This window comes from Orycteropus afer, unplaced genomic scaffold (genome assembly GCF_000298275.1).
Source record: "Orycteropus afer afer isolate SDZICR_OR568_19922 unplaced genomic scaffold, OryAfe1.0 scaffold00065, whole genome shotgun sequence".
Taxonomy (NCBI): Eukaryota; Metazoa; Chordata; class Mammalia; order Tubulidentata; family Orycteropodidae; genus Orycteropus; species Orycteropus afer.
In genome coordinates this window covers 9,667,492-9,684,207 of record NW_006921652.1, presented here as the reverse complement: position 1 = coordinate 9,684,207, position 16,716 = coordinate 9,667,492, and the positions used below count along the sequence as shown (strand labels likewise).

At 45.5% G+C, this 16,716-nt stretch overlaps 1 protein-coding gene across 1 annotated transcript in view; it reads left to right on the top strand.

The window, feature by feature from the left end:
- The window catches only part of TGFA (transforming growth factor alpha), an 18,390-nt gene extending 3,013 nt beyond the window's left edge, over positions 1-15,377 (top strand). Inside the window, exons 2-4 of the mRNA XM_007940142.2 lie at positions 11,230-11,379; positions 12,793-12,902; positions 15,370-15,377. Coding sequence (XP_007938333.2) covers positions 11,230-11,379; positions 12,793-12,902; positions 15,370-15,377 — 268 coding nt within the window. The remainder of the gene's footprint in view (positions 1-11,229; positions 11,380-12,792; positions 12,903-15,369) is intronic.
- The last annotated feature ends 1,339 nt before the right edge of the window (positions 15,378-16,716 follow it).

Genomic DNA, 16,716 nt, shown 5'->3' with positions numbered 1-16,716 from the left:
TGTCTGTCTTCTATTGTTTCTGTAAGGACTGCAGGTATTTGTATCACTGGTGTCTGTGTAAGATTAGCCTTGCTGAATCTATCCTTGGTCTAGCGTATACCTCTGTTCACAGACCCTCGTCTGATCATCTCAGGTGTTTGTGTGTTTATCTGTATAACCTAGTGTTTGGTTTAATGGCAGTGTGGTATTGTGGACACATTGGTTGGTATTAGCATCTGTCGTCTATCTCTTATGTGCACAATTCGGTGTCCTCTCACTTCACAGTGTTATTATGGTGGTCATATATCCTTCCCATATACCCCTCCCCCTACCCATGTCAGCATATAAGCCCCAACTAGCCCAAAATTAATCCCTCCCCATCTCTCCCCATCCTGGCAACCTACTAGGTGAGTTCCCTTTCCCAAGCAAACCCTTCTCTGTCTTTTTATAGTAATTGGCTCATACAGTACTTGTCCTTCTGCGATTGACTTATTTCACTCAGCATAATGTTCTCCAGGTTCATCCACATTGCAAGATGATTCACGTATCCCTCATTGTTTAATGTGGCATAGTATTCCATTGTGTGGATATACCATAATTTGGTTATCCACTCATCCGTTGATGGGTGTTTAGGTCGTTTCCATTTCTTTCCTATGGTGAATTGTGCTGCGATGAACATAGGTGTACATATGTCTGTTCATGCGCTTTCTCCCACTTTTTTAGGATATATTCCTAGTAATGGAATTGCTGGGTCAAATGGTACTTCTAGTTTCAATTTTTTAAGGAAACGCCATACCATTTGCTACAATGGTTGTACCATTTTACAATCCCACCAGCAGTGCACAAGAGTTCTAATCTCTCCACAACCCCACCAGCATTTGTTACTATCTGATCTGTTGAACTTTGCTGTTTTTGCTGGGGTGAGATGATATCTCATTGTTGTTTGGATTTGCATCTTTCTAATGATTAATGATCATGAGCAATTTCTCATGTGTTTGTTGGCTGTCAAGGCTGTATTCTGGACGGAAGCAGGCTGCTATGTTCAAACCCTCAAACTTTCAGTTAGCAGTTGAACACGTAACCACTGTGCCACCAGGGATCCTTACAACCTCATAGTACCAATAAATAATAGGGAGCTCTTGTGGTATAGTGCCTAAGGCATTCAACTGCTAACCAGAAGGTTGGCAGTTCAAACCCACCAGCCACTCCTCAGAAGGAAGGTCGGGCAATTTACTTCCATGGTGATAAATATTAATAAAAAGCAAGCTTTTGCTTCATGCCTGGCACTGTTCTAAGCACGATACATTTAATCATTTAATCTTCATAATGAGGAAGGAACAGAAAGGTATGTGCAGGTCACTTAGCAGAGCTTAGATTCAAACCCAGACTCTCTGGCTTCTGAAGCAGAGCTCATAACCATGAAGTGTAAGCTATCAGGTGCATTAGCCCAAGAGAGACTGGGGGCCAGAGAAGGCTGCTGCAGCAATGCTATGAGCAGCAGTGGGTGGGCTCCATTCCTGAGGTGCCAGCTGTGTGAGCCTGGGCCAGCCCCTCCAGGTCCCTCTGAGTCTTTCCTGGATAGGCAGCCAGGCCACCTTCCTCTGGGAGGAGGACTGTGTGAGGCAATTTCCGCAGAATTAAGAGACTCCCCCAGATGAGTGGTCTCCCCACCTTGTACATACAAAGCACAGGGATGATATTAATAGTCACTACCATTATTTATGATTATCGTTCTTACTAAAATACTGATTAGGTCACTGGGCCAGCCTCTAGGTGACTGATGGGATTATTTTTACTGGTACCTCGTTAATGTGGGGAAAAGAAATTGTTTGGATCTAGACTAACCCAGGAGGAAGGTTTGCCTCTCAGGTGGTTACAAGATACCCCTCAGCACCTCTGTAACAGACAGAAGGCAACCTCCTGTCCAGCAGTCTCCATGCTGGGCCAAGAGCAGGCTTGGAGCCTAGAGGCAGAGGAATCCTTTCTGGAGAGAGAGGGCAAGTCCACAGAGCTTTGATCAAATGTGGGTTGGAAGCTAAGTACTACCTCCTCAGGTACCACCAGATCAGAGGCTGATGTGTAACTTTCCAGAGCTGATGGTCTCGAGCCTGGGGCATCAGACAAGCCAAAGTAATGACCTTATCACTGGCTGAGACCTAACCATGGCTGGGTGGAAAACATTCTGAAAGTTGGGTTGTGGCTACTCTCTGAGTCTCCTCAACCTGGTGCAAAGCCCTGCTCTTGACTCTGGAAAAATAATTAGCCATCACATTTACACATCACTAACATTTGGTAGGAGCTCTGGTAGCATAGTGCCTAAGGCACTTGACTGCTAACCAGAAGGCTGGTGGTTCAAACCCACCAGCCACTCCTTGAAAGGAAGGTTGGGCAATCTACTTTCATAGTGATACCGCCTTGGAAACCCAAGGAGGTGTCGCTATGAGTCAGGTCCAACTCGACGGCAAATAACAACAATAACAACAAGACATTTTGATGATCAGACTAGATGTCTGTCCAAATACGTTTTGGTAATCAGAAGGATTGGCCATTTCTCTCCTCATTCACATTATAAATATTATCTTTAATAATAACAGTATGCTCTCAATAGCTGTGTGCCCAGCTCAGTGCCAAGCACTCCATATCCATTGTCTCATGTCATGTTCACAAAATCCTAAAAAATAGCTATTATTACCTTTGTTTTTAAAATGAGAAAACTGAGGCTCAGAAATTAAGCAACTTGAGTGAAATAAGTCAGTCACAGAAGGACAAATATTGTATTAGTCTGTTATTGTAAAAAGTCAAGGAAAGGTTTATATGTGAAAAGAAATTTTCTTTGTTTGTTACCAGGGGTAGAAAGAGAGGAGAAGGAACACTGTAAGATAGGTAGAGACAAGTATTGCTTTGGGTGAAAAGAAAGGCAATGTACCAGTAGCATTGAGGAAGTACCATTGAGGAAGAGGAAGACAGAGAGAGGTGCATGGGAGGCACAGACAACAAAGATGAACCCTTTTGCACATATAGTACTGTGTTGTCAGTGAAGGTGCACATGGGTAGATGGGTGGACAGGCTGAACTATTAGGTATGTCTATGTAGGGGGGAGTGTGCCTAAGACCATGTATAGGGTTGGTAGACAATTTTTCTACAAGTGTATTGCTATGTTCTGTAAGAATTCCCAGGTATATAGTAGAGCTGACAAGGGACAAGGTTGGAGTCACTCCCAGAGGGAGTGAGTAGTTGGACCTGTAGGCTCAGAACAATAATTGCAGAGGACATCAAGTTCAGTTGGCATAACATACTACATAAAACCATTGTTCCACATCCTACTTTGCTGAGTAGTGACTGGGATCTTAAAAGCTTGCAAGTGGCCATCTAGGTGCAACAATGGGTCTCTCCCCATCCACAGCAGAGAAGAATGAAGAAAACCAAAGACACATGGAAACAATTAGTCCAAGCGACTGGTTCATCGTGCGATCCTAAGCCTATATGACTATGAGACCAGAAGAACTAGATGGTGCCCAGCTACCATTGCCAATTACTCAGAGGGGGATCTCTGTAGGAGATCCTGGGTAGAGTGGAAGAACAAAGTGGAACAAAACTCAAAATCATTGGGGTGGGGGACACCAGGTTTCCTGGTATGATAGAGCCTGATGACTGAGACTATGGCCCATAGTTGCCCTTCAGTCTGGAATTGAACCCACACCTGTGACTTCCAGTCAAACAATAAATAGGCATATGAGTTGAACATTTACACTAGGTAGATACACTCCTTGGAGAGATCAGTCATGGAAGAATAGAAAGGCTGTGTATGCACAGGGAGACAGCTCAGGGACCAGGAATACATGGGAGGGAAGGATACAGGGAAGAAGTAACTAAGGGGAGGAGGTGGGAGAGGAGCTGTTTGTTGCATTGTGGAAAATTGTAGTCAATGTCATGAGACAAAGTGTATGTGAGCTGCTGTGTGGAAAGTGAATTTGCTCTGTAAACTTTCACCCAAATCATAATAAAAATTTTTTTTAAAAAAGAAACAACTTACCTGGAGCCACAGAGATATAAGTAGATATAAGTGGCAGCTGGGATGTGATCCAGTTGGCTCCAACCCTAAAACCATACACTCAGCCACTGGCCAGAGCACACTTGGCCTTAGCCTTGCGATGTTCACCTCAAATCACAAAGCCCTCAAATCACGAAGCTCTTTTTTTTTTTTTCAGGAAGGATGTTGACTTCTTCCCCTGCAAGTAAACCTTCCTCAAGACAGAGGTCACAGCCACCCCCATGATAATTCCCCTGACTCTTAATGAGTCCTTCCTGTGGGCCGAGTATGGGAGCTATGAGGACAGTTGAGACACTCTCACAGTGTCTCACAGATGGAAAAAACGACCATCGGGGATGGAGGGGAGGCACAGCTATGCAAACCTCAGTTTTCTCTCTGGATTTTAGAGGCCCAGAGACAGCATTCAGCCTAGAGACATGTTTTATGTGGCAGTAGAATTTCATATTCCCATCAAGATGCCCATCTTCTCTTGAACAAGCAGAAAAATGGCAAGACCAGGCCTGAACTCCCAGCTGAGGCAGTTGCACATGCCCCACCCTCCCCAAATAGGGCTTGCCCTCTCCAGTCCTCCAATATCCACCTTTCCCCACTACTCCCCAACACTGAAGCAGAATGTTGGTCCCATCTTCTTTCTTCCACTGCTGTTTTACTTGCACTGGTCTAGTTTGCTTCCTTCTGCCTCTGGTTGTTGTTATAAGCAGCTATCAAGTCGATCCCCAATTCATGGCAACCCCATGTACAACAGAATGCAGTGCTGCACAGTTCTGCGGCATCCAGTGATCTGTTGCACATTGGGCCATTGTGATCCCTAGGGTTTTCATTGGCTGATGTTTTTTGGAAATAGATCACCAGGCCATTCTTCTGAGTCTCTCTTAGTCTAGATGTGCCACCAAAACCTGTTTAGCATCATAGCAATACATAGCCTCCATTGACAGATGGGTGGCAGCCATGCATGAGGTGCGTTGGCCTGAAATTAAACCCAGGTCTCTCTCATGGAAGGTGACAATTCTACCACTGAACCGCTGCTGTCCCCTTCTGCTTCTGGGGTGACCCCTCAGAGTATGTGAATGTTTAATCCCTAGACGAGAGTCCCCCTCTGGCTCTGACAGCTCTGAGCAGGGCGAGGCTGTTGTGGGGGGCAGGGGGTGACATGTCACCCTATCTTCACAGAGCTGTGAGGGCACACTGACAGGTGAGGGAAGCTTTTGACAATGAATATCTCTTGATCTGCTTCCATTACCTCGTGGCTGGCTTGAAAACTCTCTAAGGACAGGACTATGTATGCCTTATACGTTTTTGTATTTACAGTACCTAGAGGAATGTTCTAATTAGTTGGCTCCCACTAGACCAGAAATTCAGTCTGTGCAGAGAAAGCAGAACATCTTGTCCCTGCTCTTAAGAATCTCTCCAGGTTTAGGAGCTGACACACACATTCTAGTCAATAAAACTGACATACCTTCAGGTGAGGCCCCATCTGTCACTGCCTTATAAAGAGAACCCACAGACTATATAATTGGGAGATTATCATCTTAAAAGAGTGAGCTGTTCTAAAATAATGTCATTCTTAAAGCTTTGTTTTCCACAAGAACAAGTAGTCTTTAGGTCTCCCAGCAGGAGTTCAGGCCCAAAATATTCATGGAGCTCATCTAGACCATGCATGGAGTCCCAGTGATTAGACAGCAGCTCCAGGTATCTTCCCACATTGGGGAAGTTTTCATTCAGAGGCACATTGGGCCCCCTAAGTCAATGAGACTAGGATTTGAATATTTGCAGCTATGACACTAGGATGACAGAAAGAGGCATTCTTATTGCATGAAGGTTTTCTCTTTATATGGGTAGGTTTGAGGCAGGGTTGTTGAGCAGGGCTCAGCACCCACATATGACGAATATTCCTCTGATTGGAAAAGCAGGGAAGATCAGCAAAGTGCACCCCAGCCCAGGGGGTTCTCTTCCTTAGTGAGTTACGATAGGTGGCATTGTTTGGTGCTCATCTTTGCACCTGGCCGCACTGGCAGCAGGGACAATATTTTGTGGGCAGTCAACAGCCCATCTTCCTTTTGAATCACTATGCCAGAGTATCTTTCAAACCAATTGGCATTAACTGAAAAAGATAGCTTTAATCATTAAACCATTGGTTTGTAAACCTCTAGAAGCTTCATTTTCCTCATCTGTAAAACAGGGTAAGTGATAGCATTGACCTCACATGGAAGTTGTTATTGTTGGAATTAAATGAGCAAATTCCTGTAGGAGTTCGTTATAGTGCCTGGTCTGTAGCAAGGATGCAAGAAATGATACGTGTTGTTATTAGTGCTTGGCTGCCATTATTTTCCCTAACGGGATTTCTTGGAGTTCCTAGCATTGCTTTGTTAAAGCCAGACTCTGAGGCCGACAAGCCTGGGTTTAAACCTATCACTAGCCCCTAGCAGGGTGAGTGCAGGCACATGACAGCTCTGGTTGAGGATTAATTCAGAGAATGCATGTTGTTGTTGTTGTTAAGTGCCGTCGAGTCATTTCCGACTCATAGCGACCCCATGCACAGCAGAACGGAACACTGCCCGATCCCGCGCCAGCCCCACAATCCCTGCTATACTTGAGCCCATCATCGCAGCCACCGTATCAATCCATCTCGTTGAAGGCCTCCCCCTCTTTCGTCGACCCTCCACCCTACCAAGCATGACATCCTTCTCCAGGGAATGGTCCTTTCTTACAACATGACCAAAATAGGTGAGACGAAGTCTGGCCATTCTTGCTTCCAAGGAGCATTCTGGCTGCACTTCCTCCAGGACAGATCTGTTAGTTCTTTTAGCAGTCCATGGTACTTTCAGCATTCTTCGCCAGCACCACAACTCAAAAGCATCAACTCTTCTTTGGTCTTCCTTATTCATTGTCCAGCTCTCACATGCATACGAGGCGATTGGAAATATCATGGCTTGTGTCAGGCGCACCTTAGTCCTCAAGGAGATATCCTTGCTTCTCAACACTTGAAACAGTTCCTTCGCAGTTGACTTTCCCAATGCTACACGTCGTCTAATGTCCTGACTATTCCTTCCGTTGGCATTGATTGTAGAACCAAGCAACGTGAATTCTTTGACAACCTCAATCTTCTCTCCATTTATTGTGATGCTGCTCATTGGTCCAGTTGTGAGGATTTTTGTTTTCTTTATATTGAGACGTAATCCATACCGCTGCAGACTGTATTCTTCAACCTTCATCAGTAGGTGCCTTAAGTCTTCCTCACTTTCAACAAGCAAAGTTGTATCATCTGCATATCTCAGGTTGTTAATGATTCTTCCTCCAATCCTGATACCACATTTTTCTTCATATAGTCCAGCTTCTCGGATTATTTGTTTGGCATATAGATTGAATAAGTGTGGAGAAAGGATACAACCCTGATGCACTCCCTTCTTGATTTTAAACCATGTAGTGTCCCCTTGTTCTGTTTGAACGACAGCCTCCTGGTCAAGGTACAGATTCCTCATGAGTACAATCAAGTGCTCGGGAATTCCCATTCTTCTCAATGTTATCCATAATTTGTCATGATCCACACAATCAAATGCCTTTGCATAGTCAATGAAACACAAGTAAACATCTTTCTGGTATTCTCTGCCTTGAGCCAAGATCCATCTGACAACAGCTATGATATCCCTTGTTCCACATCCTCTTCTGAATCCGGCTTGAACCTCTGGAAGTTCTCTGTCAATATACTGCTGCAAACGTTTCTGAATTATCTTCAGTAAGATCTTACTTGCGTACGATATTAATGAAATTGTTCTATAATTTCTACATTCTGTGGAATCACCTTTCTTTGGAATGGGCACAAATATGGATCTCTTCCAGTCAGTTGCCCAGGTAGCTGTCTTCCAAATCTCTTGGCATAACTGAGTGAGTGCCTCCAATGGGGCATTGGTTTGTTGAAATATCTCAATCGGTATGCCATCAATTCCCGGAGCCTTGTTCTTCGCCAGTTCTTTCATTGCAGCTTTGACTTCTTCCTTCATTACCATTGGTTCTAGATCATATGCCACTTCCTGAAATGGATGAAGATCGATCAGTTCTTTTTGGTACAGTGACTCTGTGTATTCCTGCCATCTTCTCTTGATGTTTCCTGCATCATTCAATATTTTGCCCATAGAATCTCTCAATATTGCAACTCGAGGCTTAAATTTTTTCTTCAGTTCTTTCAGTTTGAGAAATGCTAAGTGTGTTCTTCCTTTTTGGTTTTCAGACTCCAGGTCTTTGCACATTTCATTCTAGTAATTGGCTTTGCCTACTTGAGCTGCTCTTTGAAATCTTCTGTTCAGCTCTTTTACCTTTTCATTTCTTCCATTTGCTTTAGCTATTCTCCACTCAAGGGCAAAGTTCAGAGTCTCTTCTGTCATCCACTTTGGTCTTCTCTTCTCTTCTTGTCTTTTTAGTGATCTCTTGCTTTCTTCATGGATAATGTTCTTGATATCTTCCCATAATTCATCTGGTTTTTGGTCATTGGTGTTCAATGCATCAAATCTATTCTTTAGATGATCTCTAAATTCAGGAGGGATATATTCAAGAATGCATACCAAGCAGGAAATAACCTTTAATAGAAAAATAGGTGCCTGGATTCAGACTTTAAAAAAAAAAAAAAAAAAGCCTTCAAATAAAACCAAACTCATTGCTGTCGAGTCAGATCCAACTCGTAGTGACCCCTCCTTGGGTTTCCAAGGCAGTATCACTGTGGAACCGGAAGGAACATGGGGCAGTCTACTTCCGTAGTGATAACTGCCTCGGAAACCCAAGGAGGGGTCGCTATGGATAGGGTCTGACTCAACGGCACACAACAACAACAACAACATCACTGTGGAAGTAGATTGCCCAGTCTTCCTTCCGAGGAGTGGCTGGTGGGTTTGAACTGCCAGCCTTCTGGTTAGCAGTCAGATGCCTTAGGCCCTATGCCACCAGAGCTCCCAGAGGATCATAATAAATGGTCTTTGGGATAAAGAGAGTCCTTAGAAGGCTTTTCCATTAAGCAATATTAAAGACAGAGAAAGCTTGTATGCCCAGGGTCCCAGCTTGTAGCCTTGAACTACAATTTTTTCCATCTCCTATTTGTCATAATTCTGAAGCCAATGAAGTCCTTGTTGTTCTAACATTAGAATGATTCATTTTTTTTTTAACATTGGGCAAAATATATGCTCCAGGAAAACATATCGTGCTTCTCCTGTGGCTTCAGGTACCCTCCTGGCATCTAGGATCTGGCAGACCAGAAGCACAGGTTTAAGACAGTAAAAATATCATGCACCCAGGGCAGGCCCTGCACAGTAGCACCCACACAAGGAACATTAATCCCTCATCTTCCCTTTCTCTTCAAAGACCTTTTCCTCTAAAAATAAAGATGACAGGTTGACTACTTAGTCAAAAGGTAGACACACAGATTGACTCTTAAAAAAAAAAAAAAAAAAAATCTTTACCTGGGGAAAAATTTAATCTAGCTTCTATTTCTTTGTATACTTAAACTGGCTGGTCAGTTGGAGGCTGCTTCTAGGGGTCCCTATGGGAAGGAGGCCCCTTCTCCTGAGGAAAAGGTGTACTCTGATATTTTTATGGACAATAGAAAAGAGATCCACCCCCATCACTCCATATAAAGGAACCAGTGTGAGGCTAAGTATCTTCTGTTGAGAGGAATCATCACTTGAGGGAAAAGTATGCCTGCTTCAGAAAATGACCATCACTTCCTTATGGCTAGGACATGACCAGAAGGTCACGGGAGAACCATTAGGCTGCCCCAGGATCAGGGTGAGGGTGGGGGGCAGCTCTAAGCAAGAACTAGATGGAAGAAACATCATCAGCTCTCACTGTATAGCAGGGAGCTGTGATCTAAACATTTGATGCCTAAGAGCCTCTGAATATTAGCAATGTCAGTAATAATGTCCTTTTGTGTTGGCACAAAGGAGCTCTGGTGGCGTAGTGCCTAAGGCATTTGGCTGCTAACCAGAAGGTTCCTGGTTCAAACCCACCAGCCACTCCTTGGAAGGAAGACTGGGCAATCCACTTCCCGTAAAAATTGACCACCTTGGAAACCCAAAGGGGGTCACTATGAATCAGAATCTACTTGATGGCATTGAGTATGGTTTTTTGGTTTTGTGTTGGCACGGCATCTTCATAAGCTGCAAGGACCTTCACATACTTGATATCTGTTGTGCTCTTACCAGTCTTGTGATGGAGGTAGTCCAGATGTTACTGGAAATGAGCAAATCCGGTTCGCAGGAGATTAGTGCCCGTCTTCAGTGCAGGCCCGCATTTATGGAGGCACTCAACAGAAACTACAGAACTAATTAAACTGGATGAAGAAATTAAAAAAGCAAAGCACAGTTGATGTCTCCAGCTGGCTTCTCGTGTTTCCTTTCATCATCAGAAATTCTGAATACACACATTTGGTTTAAAAATAACCTAAATTTTATGAACTGCCAAAATGAACTTAGTGTCATAAACATGTTTCCTGCCTTCTTTATTCCCTCAGGACTGGGCATAGTAACAATAATAAAAAAAAGTGCTTCGGCAGCACTTCTCATCCTCGGATAATGAAGCTGATTGTTGGTGTTAGGTGCTGTCCAGTCAGTTCCCACTCGTAGTGACCTGAGGAGCCCTGGTGGTTCAGTGGTTAAACTCTCAGCTGCTAATTGACAGGCCAGCAGTTCAAACCTACCAGCCACTCCGTGGAAAAAAAGACCTGGCAATCTGGTCCTGTAGAGATTATAGCCTAGGAAACCCTATGGGGCACTTCTACTTTATCCTGTAGGGTTGCTGTGAGTCAGATTCAACTCAATGACACATAAAATTCTCCAAGCCAGAGGTGCCCGTGGCAGCAAAGTAGCAATCATTTTGCTGATACCTTTGCCTCAAATAGCAAAGGCTATGGGAGCTCTGGTAGCATAGTGGCTAAGGCACTTGACTGCTAACCAGAAGGCTGGCGGTTCAAACCCACCAGCCACTCCTCGGAAGGAAGGTTGGGCAATCCTACTTCCGTAGTGATACTGCCTCGGAAACCCAAGGAGGGGTCGCTATGAGTCAGGGCTGACTCGACGGCACATAACAACAACAACAAAAGCGGAGCCCCCAGGGCTCTTCGTGTGGCCTTTGGGCCTCTCTAGCCCAGCCCACCCTGGGGAGTTGAAGGAGTAAGACCTTCTGTCTTGAAAGCATGCTGATGTGTCTTCCCTCCCCAGCTGCCATTCTGGGTATGTCGGAGCGCGCTGTGAACACGCAGACCTCCTGGCTGTGGTGGCCGCCAGCCAGAAGAAACAGGCCATCACTGCCTTGGTCGTAGTCTCCATCGTGGCCCTGGCTGTCCTCATCATCACGTGTGTGCTGATTCAGTGAGTACTTGGCTGCCCCTAAGACCAGGTGCTCTGCCCGCTTACCGCGGCCAGGGGCATCTGTGACATACCCAGATAACAGAGCCACCTTAGCACAGCTTGTTGCTGGGATGTCTGTTTGGTTTCAGCAAAGCTAAGAGGAACTTTGATGGCTCTTGGCGTGGAGTGGTAGCCAGGCTGTGTAATGGTCAGACATCCTGGGAGAGTCCCCCTAGCAGTGAGTGTGGGCACGTCTGGAAGCTGGGATCAAGGCTTCTTTCTAGATTCCACCAGCATAAGGTCAGGACTTCTAGGTCCCTCCAGCATGTGAAGTGAAAGCATCTAGGTGCTCTGTCATGGAATAAACTGGTTCCAGCCTGGACTCTACCACTCAGGAGAGTTCTACCCACAGGCACAATGCTCTAGGCTCTCATTTTCTACCCAAAAGAGAAGCAGGCTGGGCAGGAGAGTCTCAGGGCCCCTTCTCAGTTCTGCTGCCCAAAGATCAGTGTTCCCAGTAACCTTCCCAGCTTTGCATTCCAGGGCCTGGCCAAGCAGGAGGGGCTGGGTGGGCATTGTGAAATGGCATCCAGGCATAGAAATAGGTTCATTGCCTCATCCCTGTCCCTGGGCTCATGTCAGCCCCAGTCCATGGCTGTATGGGTTATATATACATCAAGGTCAGGATAGTGGACACAGGCTATCCCAAGGGAAGCGGCCATCAGTGTCTGTCTAGGTCATTGATGTCTGCATGGTCTCCTGCTTTTCTCTGAGTTCCCTCATTCTTTTTTCATGTTAACTCTGAAAAGTGTTCATTCCTGCCCACAGAGGGAGGCAAGCATGTGTATGACTGATTCTGTAGTCCTCAGGCAACACAGGCTCACTGAGAAGCTGGCTTTTCCACAACCAGAGAATTTCAGTCCTCAGAGAAGGGGTTTAGGATGCAGAGCTATTGAGATGCTTGACTCAGTCCCTAATCTCTTCATGGGTCACTTCAGCCTGAGTCCCCAGCTTTGCTCCTGGCAATACCTGAGCCCTCACAGCCTGCCAGCCTGAGGCAGCTGCTTTGTCCCAGTCTTAACAGTAGTTCTGAGCTCCTATTGCATATGTGGAGTTAGCCAATTTGTTCTTTATCAAGGAAGCAGCTGGGTGGATGGCTGGTAACCTGTAACATCTGGGGAAGCTAGAGCCCAGAGCAGAACTGCAGAACCGTAGCTGGCACTTCAGGGCAGCAAATAGGTACTTTTGTTTTGTTGACTAGGGTCTGCCCCAAAGAGCCACTGCCCCAGCTGCCTGCTGTGCCTTCTCTGAAGGTCCCCACAGAAGGCTGGTATAGAGCGAAGAGCTTCCCAGCAGGCCACTCAAGCACACTTGCACCAGCCGGGCATGCCTGCCAGGCCCCCTGCCCAGACCACGTTCCCTGCTTCTTTGCAGCTGCTGCCAAGTCCGAAAGCACTGTGAGTGGTGCCGCGCCCTCATCTGCCGGCAGGAGAAGCCCAGTGCTCTCCTGAAGGGAAGGACTGCCTGCTGCCACTCAGAAACAGGTAAGGGCCTGTGCTGAAGGGGATCCTTTTCCTCCCATTGGAGGCACTGTTGAGTGAAGAAAATGACCATTTTCTCAGTCAGAAGTTCCTGGAAGATGAAGCAGGAGGAGGGAAAAAAATAAAGAGGAGGCTATTTTATCCTCTCAAGTCAGGTTTAGTTTACTAAGGTGTGTTTTACGTAGCCCAGAGCTTTTTTGTCCTTGTTGATGACCGTGTGACCTTTGACAAGTTACTCTCTGGGTCTCAGTTTTCGTACTGTTAAGGAAGATCACTGTGTAAATTGCATGAATACTGTTGTTGTTGTTGTTATGTGCCATCGAGTCAGCCCTGACTCATAGTGACCCCTCCTTGGGTTCCCGAGGCAGTATCACTACGGAGGTAGGATTGCCCAACCTTCCTTGCGAGGAGTGGCTGGTGGGTTTGAACCGCCAGCCTTCTGGTTAGCAGTCAAGTGCCTTAGCCACTATGCTACCATACTAGTATAATAAAATTTCATCACACAATAAAATACTTATCATATTGTGTGACGAATTGTATGTACACAACAGATGTTCATTCTTCTTCCCTTGGGAAAGTCACTTCCCTTTCTCATCAGTAAAATGAGGGATTTGGCCTATAGAGATCTGTAAGGACCCTTCTAACTCCTAGATCCTAGGATCTTCAGTAAGTTTACCATTTTTTTATATGAAGATCATCACTAACACCCATGGAAAGATATTAGTCATGTGGTTGTGGAGCCAAACTTGTACCTCAGAAACCCTTATCTGAGCACCACTGGCTCTGGGATCATGGAGTTGAGTAGCTCCTTTATCCAGACAAGCCCTGAAACTCTCACTCACAACAACAAGACTGTCTAGGATGCTATTTTGACCAAGTGTCCATCATAAACTTAAAATTCCTTTTAAGGAAGTAATGGGGCAAGAGATTATTATAAGAGGCTGGTGTCCACTGGGGTGTTCTTCTCTAACAAATGGTTGACATTCCAAAAGCTCAAGGGTGCATGGCAAGGGTAGGGAGTGAGGTGATTGGGAAGCTGGAACCCCTCACATGGTCATTGAACCGCATGGTAATCTGACATGGAGGGAGCTGAAGGCCAAGGAACACCATTTATTTGTTCTTCATTTCAGTAGTCATAATAATTGTGCATGAGCAGGCCTGTTGATCCTGGTAGCCCAACTCTTGAGGATGGTAATCCATTAATCTTCATAATGGCTTAAAAGAATGATTTGTGAATGATGTCAGGAAACTGAGTTAGCCGATGGCCTGCTTGGGTTGCACTGTGAGTTGGGAATGGGGATGGAACTGGACCTCTGAAGGCCCCACCCATATATCTCTTCCACTAATGGGGCAAGGGAAGGGGGGAGTACATTGAGCTAATAAAGGTAAATACTTTGTTTTTTAGCACCAATAGAATAGATTTGTTTAAATTTTTAAAGAAAATTTGTAGTAGGCTTTGTGGCATTTGTCTATACCTCACCACGGTTGTTTGGGATGGACTATTGAGTTTCTTGTTACTGTCACTTTTCTTCCACCTACATTTGAACAAAGGTTAGTTTTGAGCTTGGAGATAAATCTAGCCTTTCAGATATGGCCCCTGTCCTCCAGACAATGAGGACTTCCACAACCTAATGTAGTACTAGGCAGACGTCCTAGACCTAAGGCTGGGTGAACCAGGTGCTCACACGTGAGCCTTGTTGGAGCAGCCCAACCATGACTGCCCCTGGGCCAGGACACTCCCATTCCCTTCTTGAGGGAAACCGCAGGAAGGACCATGGCAGGAAGAGTCCAGGCTGAGCTCAACTGGGGAGATGCTAAGGAGTGTGTCCGTGCTGCTTCACCCTGATAGTCCCAGAAGATAACCTAAAAACCACACCCAATGAAAAATAAGTGGGTCCATTCTTACATAGCTTTAAACCAAACTTACTGCCGTCAAGTCAATTTAACTCATAGTGTGACCCCTCCTGGGGTTTCCAAGGTGGTATCTCTGTGGAAGTAGATTGCCCAGTCTTCCTTCTGAGGAGTGGCTGGTGGGTTTGAACCGCCAGCTTTCTGGTTAGCAGTCAAATGCCTTAGGCACTATGCCACCAGGCCTTAGAGGGAGGAAATTTGCTGCCAGAACCCTGCACCAGCTCATGAATTGTCCACCAAACAACCCCTTGCAGCAGAGCTGACCACAGGCTGGGTTGAACCATCCATCTCCAATTGAATTAAGGGTGCACCTCATCTCATTCTCTTCTGCTTCAGCTCATTTCACTTCAGTCAGCCTTTCTGGCTTCCCTGGGCACTGACAGCACAGTTTCAGAAGCTGCTTCTCTGCTATTGAACCAGCAGAATTTGGACTCAGGCCTGACTCCCCGAGAGAGCCTGGTGATGGCTGATGCCATCTCCAAGTTTCTGTCCCCAGCTTGTTTTCCCAGCAAGGCTGGGGTCTGGCCACAGTGATTAACCTGTTTTTCCTTCCCCTCAGTGGTCTAAGGAGCCCAGAAGAGGAGTTCAGCCAGGTGGACTACAGCCACCTGAGAAGAAAGACTTCTTCAGGATAGCCCCTGCAAGGGATGCCTGGAATAGGCCAGCAGATCCTTCTTTCTTTGCCTGAGATCGCCTGGGCAGCCTTTTGTCTTTTGGGGCCTTCAAAACTCTATCAGGAACTCTGTCTGCTTGGGGTTATTCAGTGTGATGTAGAAAAGAAATCAGCGGACCATGATGTAAAAACTGGGCCAAAACGAAACCTGCAAAGGGATGGACACCCTGTTTACGTAGACCAGGGGTGTGCGTTGGTCTGTGTTTCATCCAGTTGTGTGCCGTTGTCTCTACCCATCATGGACCCTGGACTGTGCTGCTTTTGAATGGGACCATCTGCTCATAACAGAATCCTGCCCAACACCAGAGATTCCTGTACTTGTTATAGGTTTTTCTCGTCAGTTTACTGGGGAGGAAGATGGAGAAACGGTGACTCCTCACTGTCACGGGAAGATGCCCAGTTTAAGAGGATCTGGGTCTTCTGTCATCAGACCCTCAACCTGACCTTTGTCTTCCACAGACTGGAGATATTGAAGACCTTCCCAAGCTGTTCTTACCCTAGGAGATGGTCTTATTTATTAGATGGATAATGATTCTATTTTTTATCTCTTAAGCCAATGTAAAAAGCATAAAAAAAAAAAAAAAAAAAACCTCAGACTTCTATGTTAGTGATGTATGTATTGCAGTTACACTGATTAGTAAATGTCCAGTCTCTTCAGGACAGCTGAGTCTTGGGAAAAGGCACCCAGGGGTACAAAAATGCAATCAGAGAATGAGTTATTGATGGGAACAAAGATTGGAGTTCAGGGGTCATTTTATTTAATATATGATAAGCAGGTAAAGCCCCAGGATGTGTTCTGGGTAGTAAAACAGCAGAAGGAATTTGTCGTACTACACTGTGCAGTTATGAAACATAGTGCTAACTTCCTAGGAGTCCATGGGTGGTGCAAACAGGTAATACAGCCAGCTGCTGTCCGAAAGGTTGGCAGTTCAAGTTTACCCAGAGGCCCCTCAGAAGAAAGGCCTGGTGATCTACTTTCAAAAAAAAAATCAGCCACTGAAAACCCTATGGAGCACAGTTCTACTCTGACACACATGGGGTTGCCATGAGTCAGGATTGACTCAACAGCAACTGGTTTGATTAACTTCCTAGTAAGTCCTCTGAGAGAGTGTGCATAAAATGGAGCATTAGCAGAGAGCCGTGGGCATTTCAGGCTGAATCCATGAAAGAGAGAACCAATCATTTATTTTCCATTTTGTTGCTTGGTTGGTTTGTTGCTTTATTTTTAAAGGG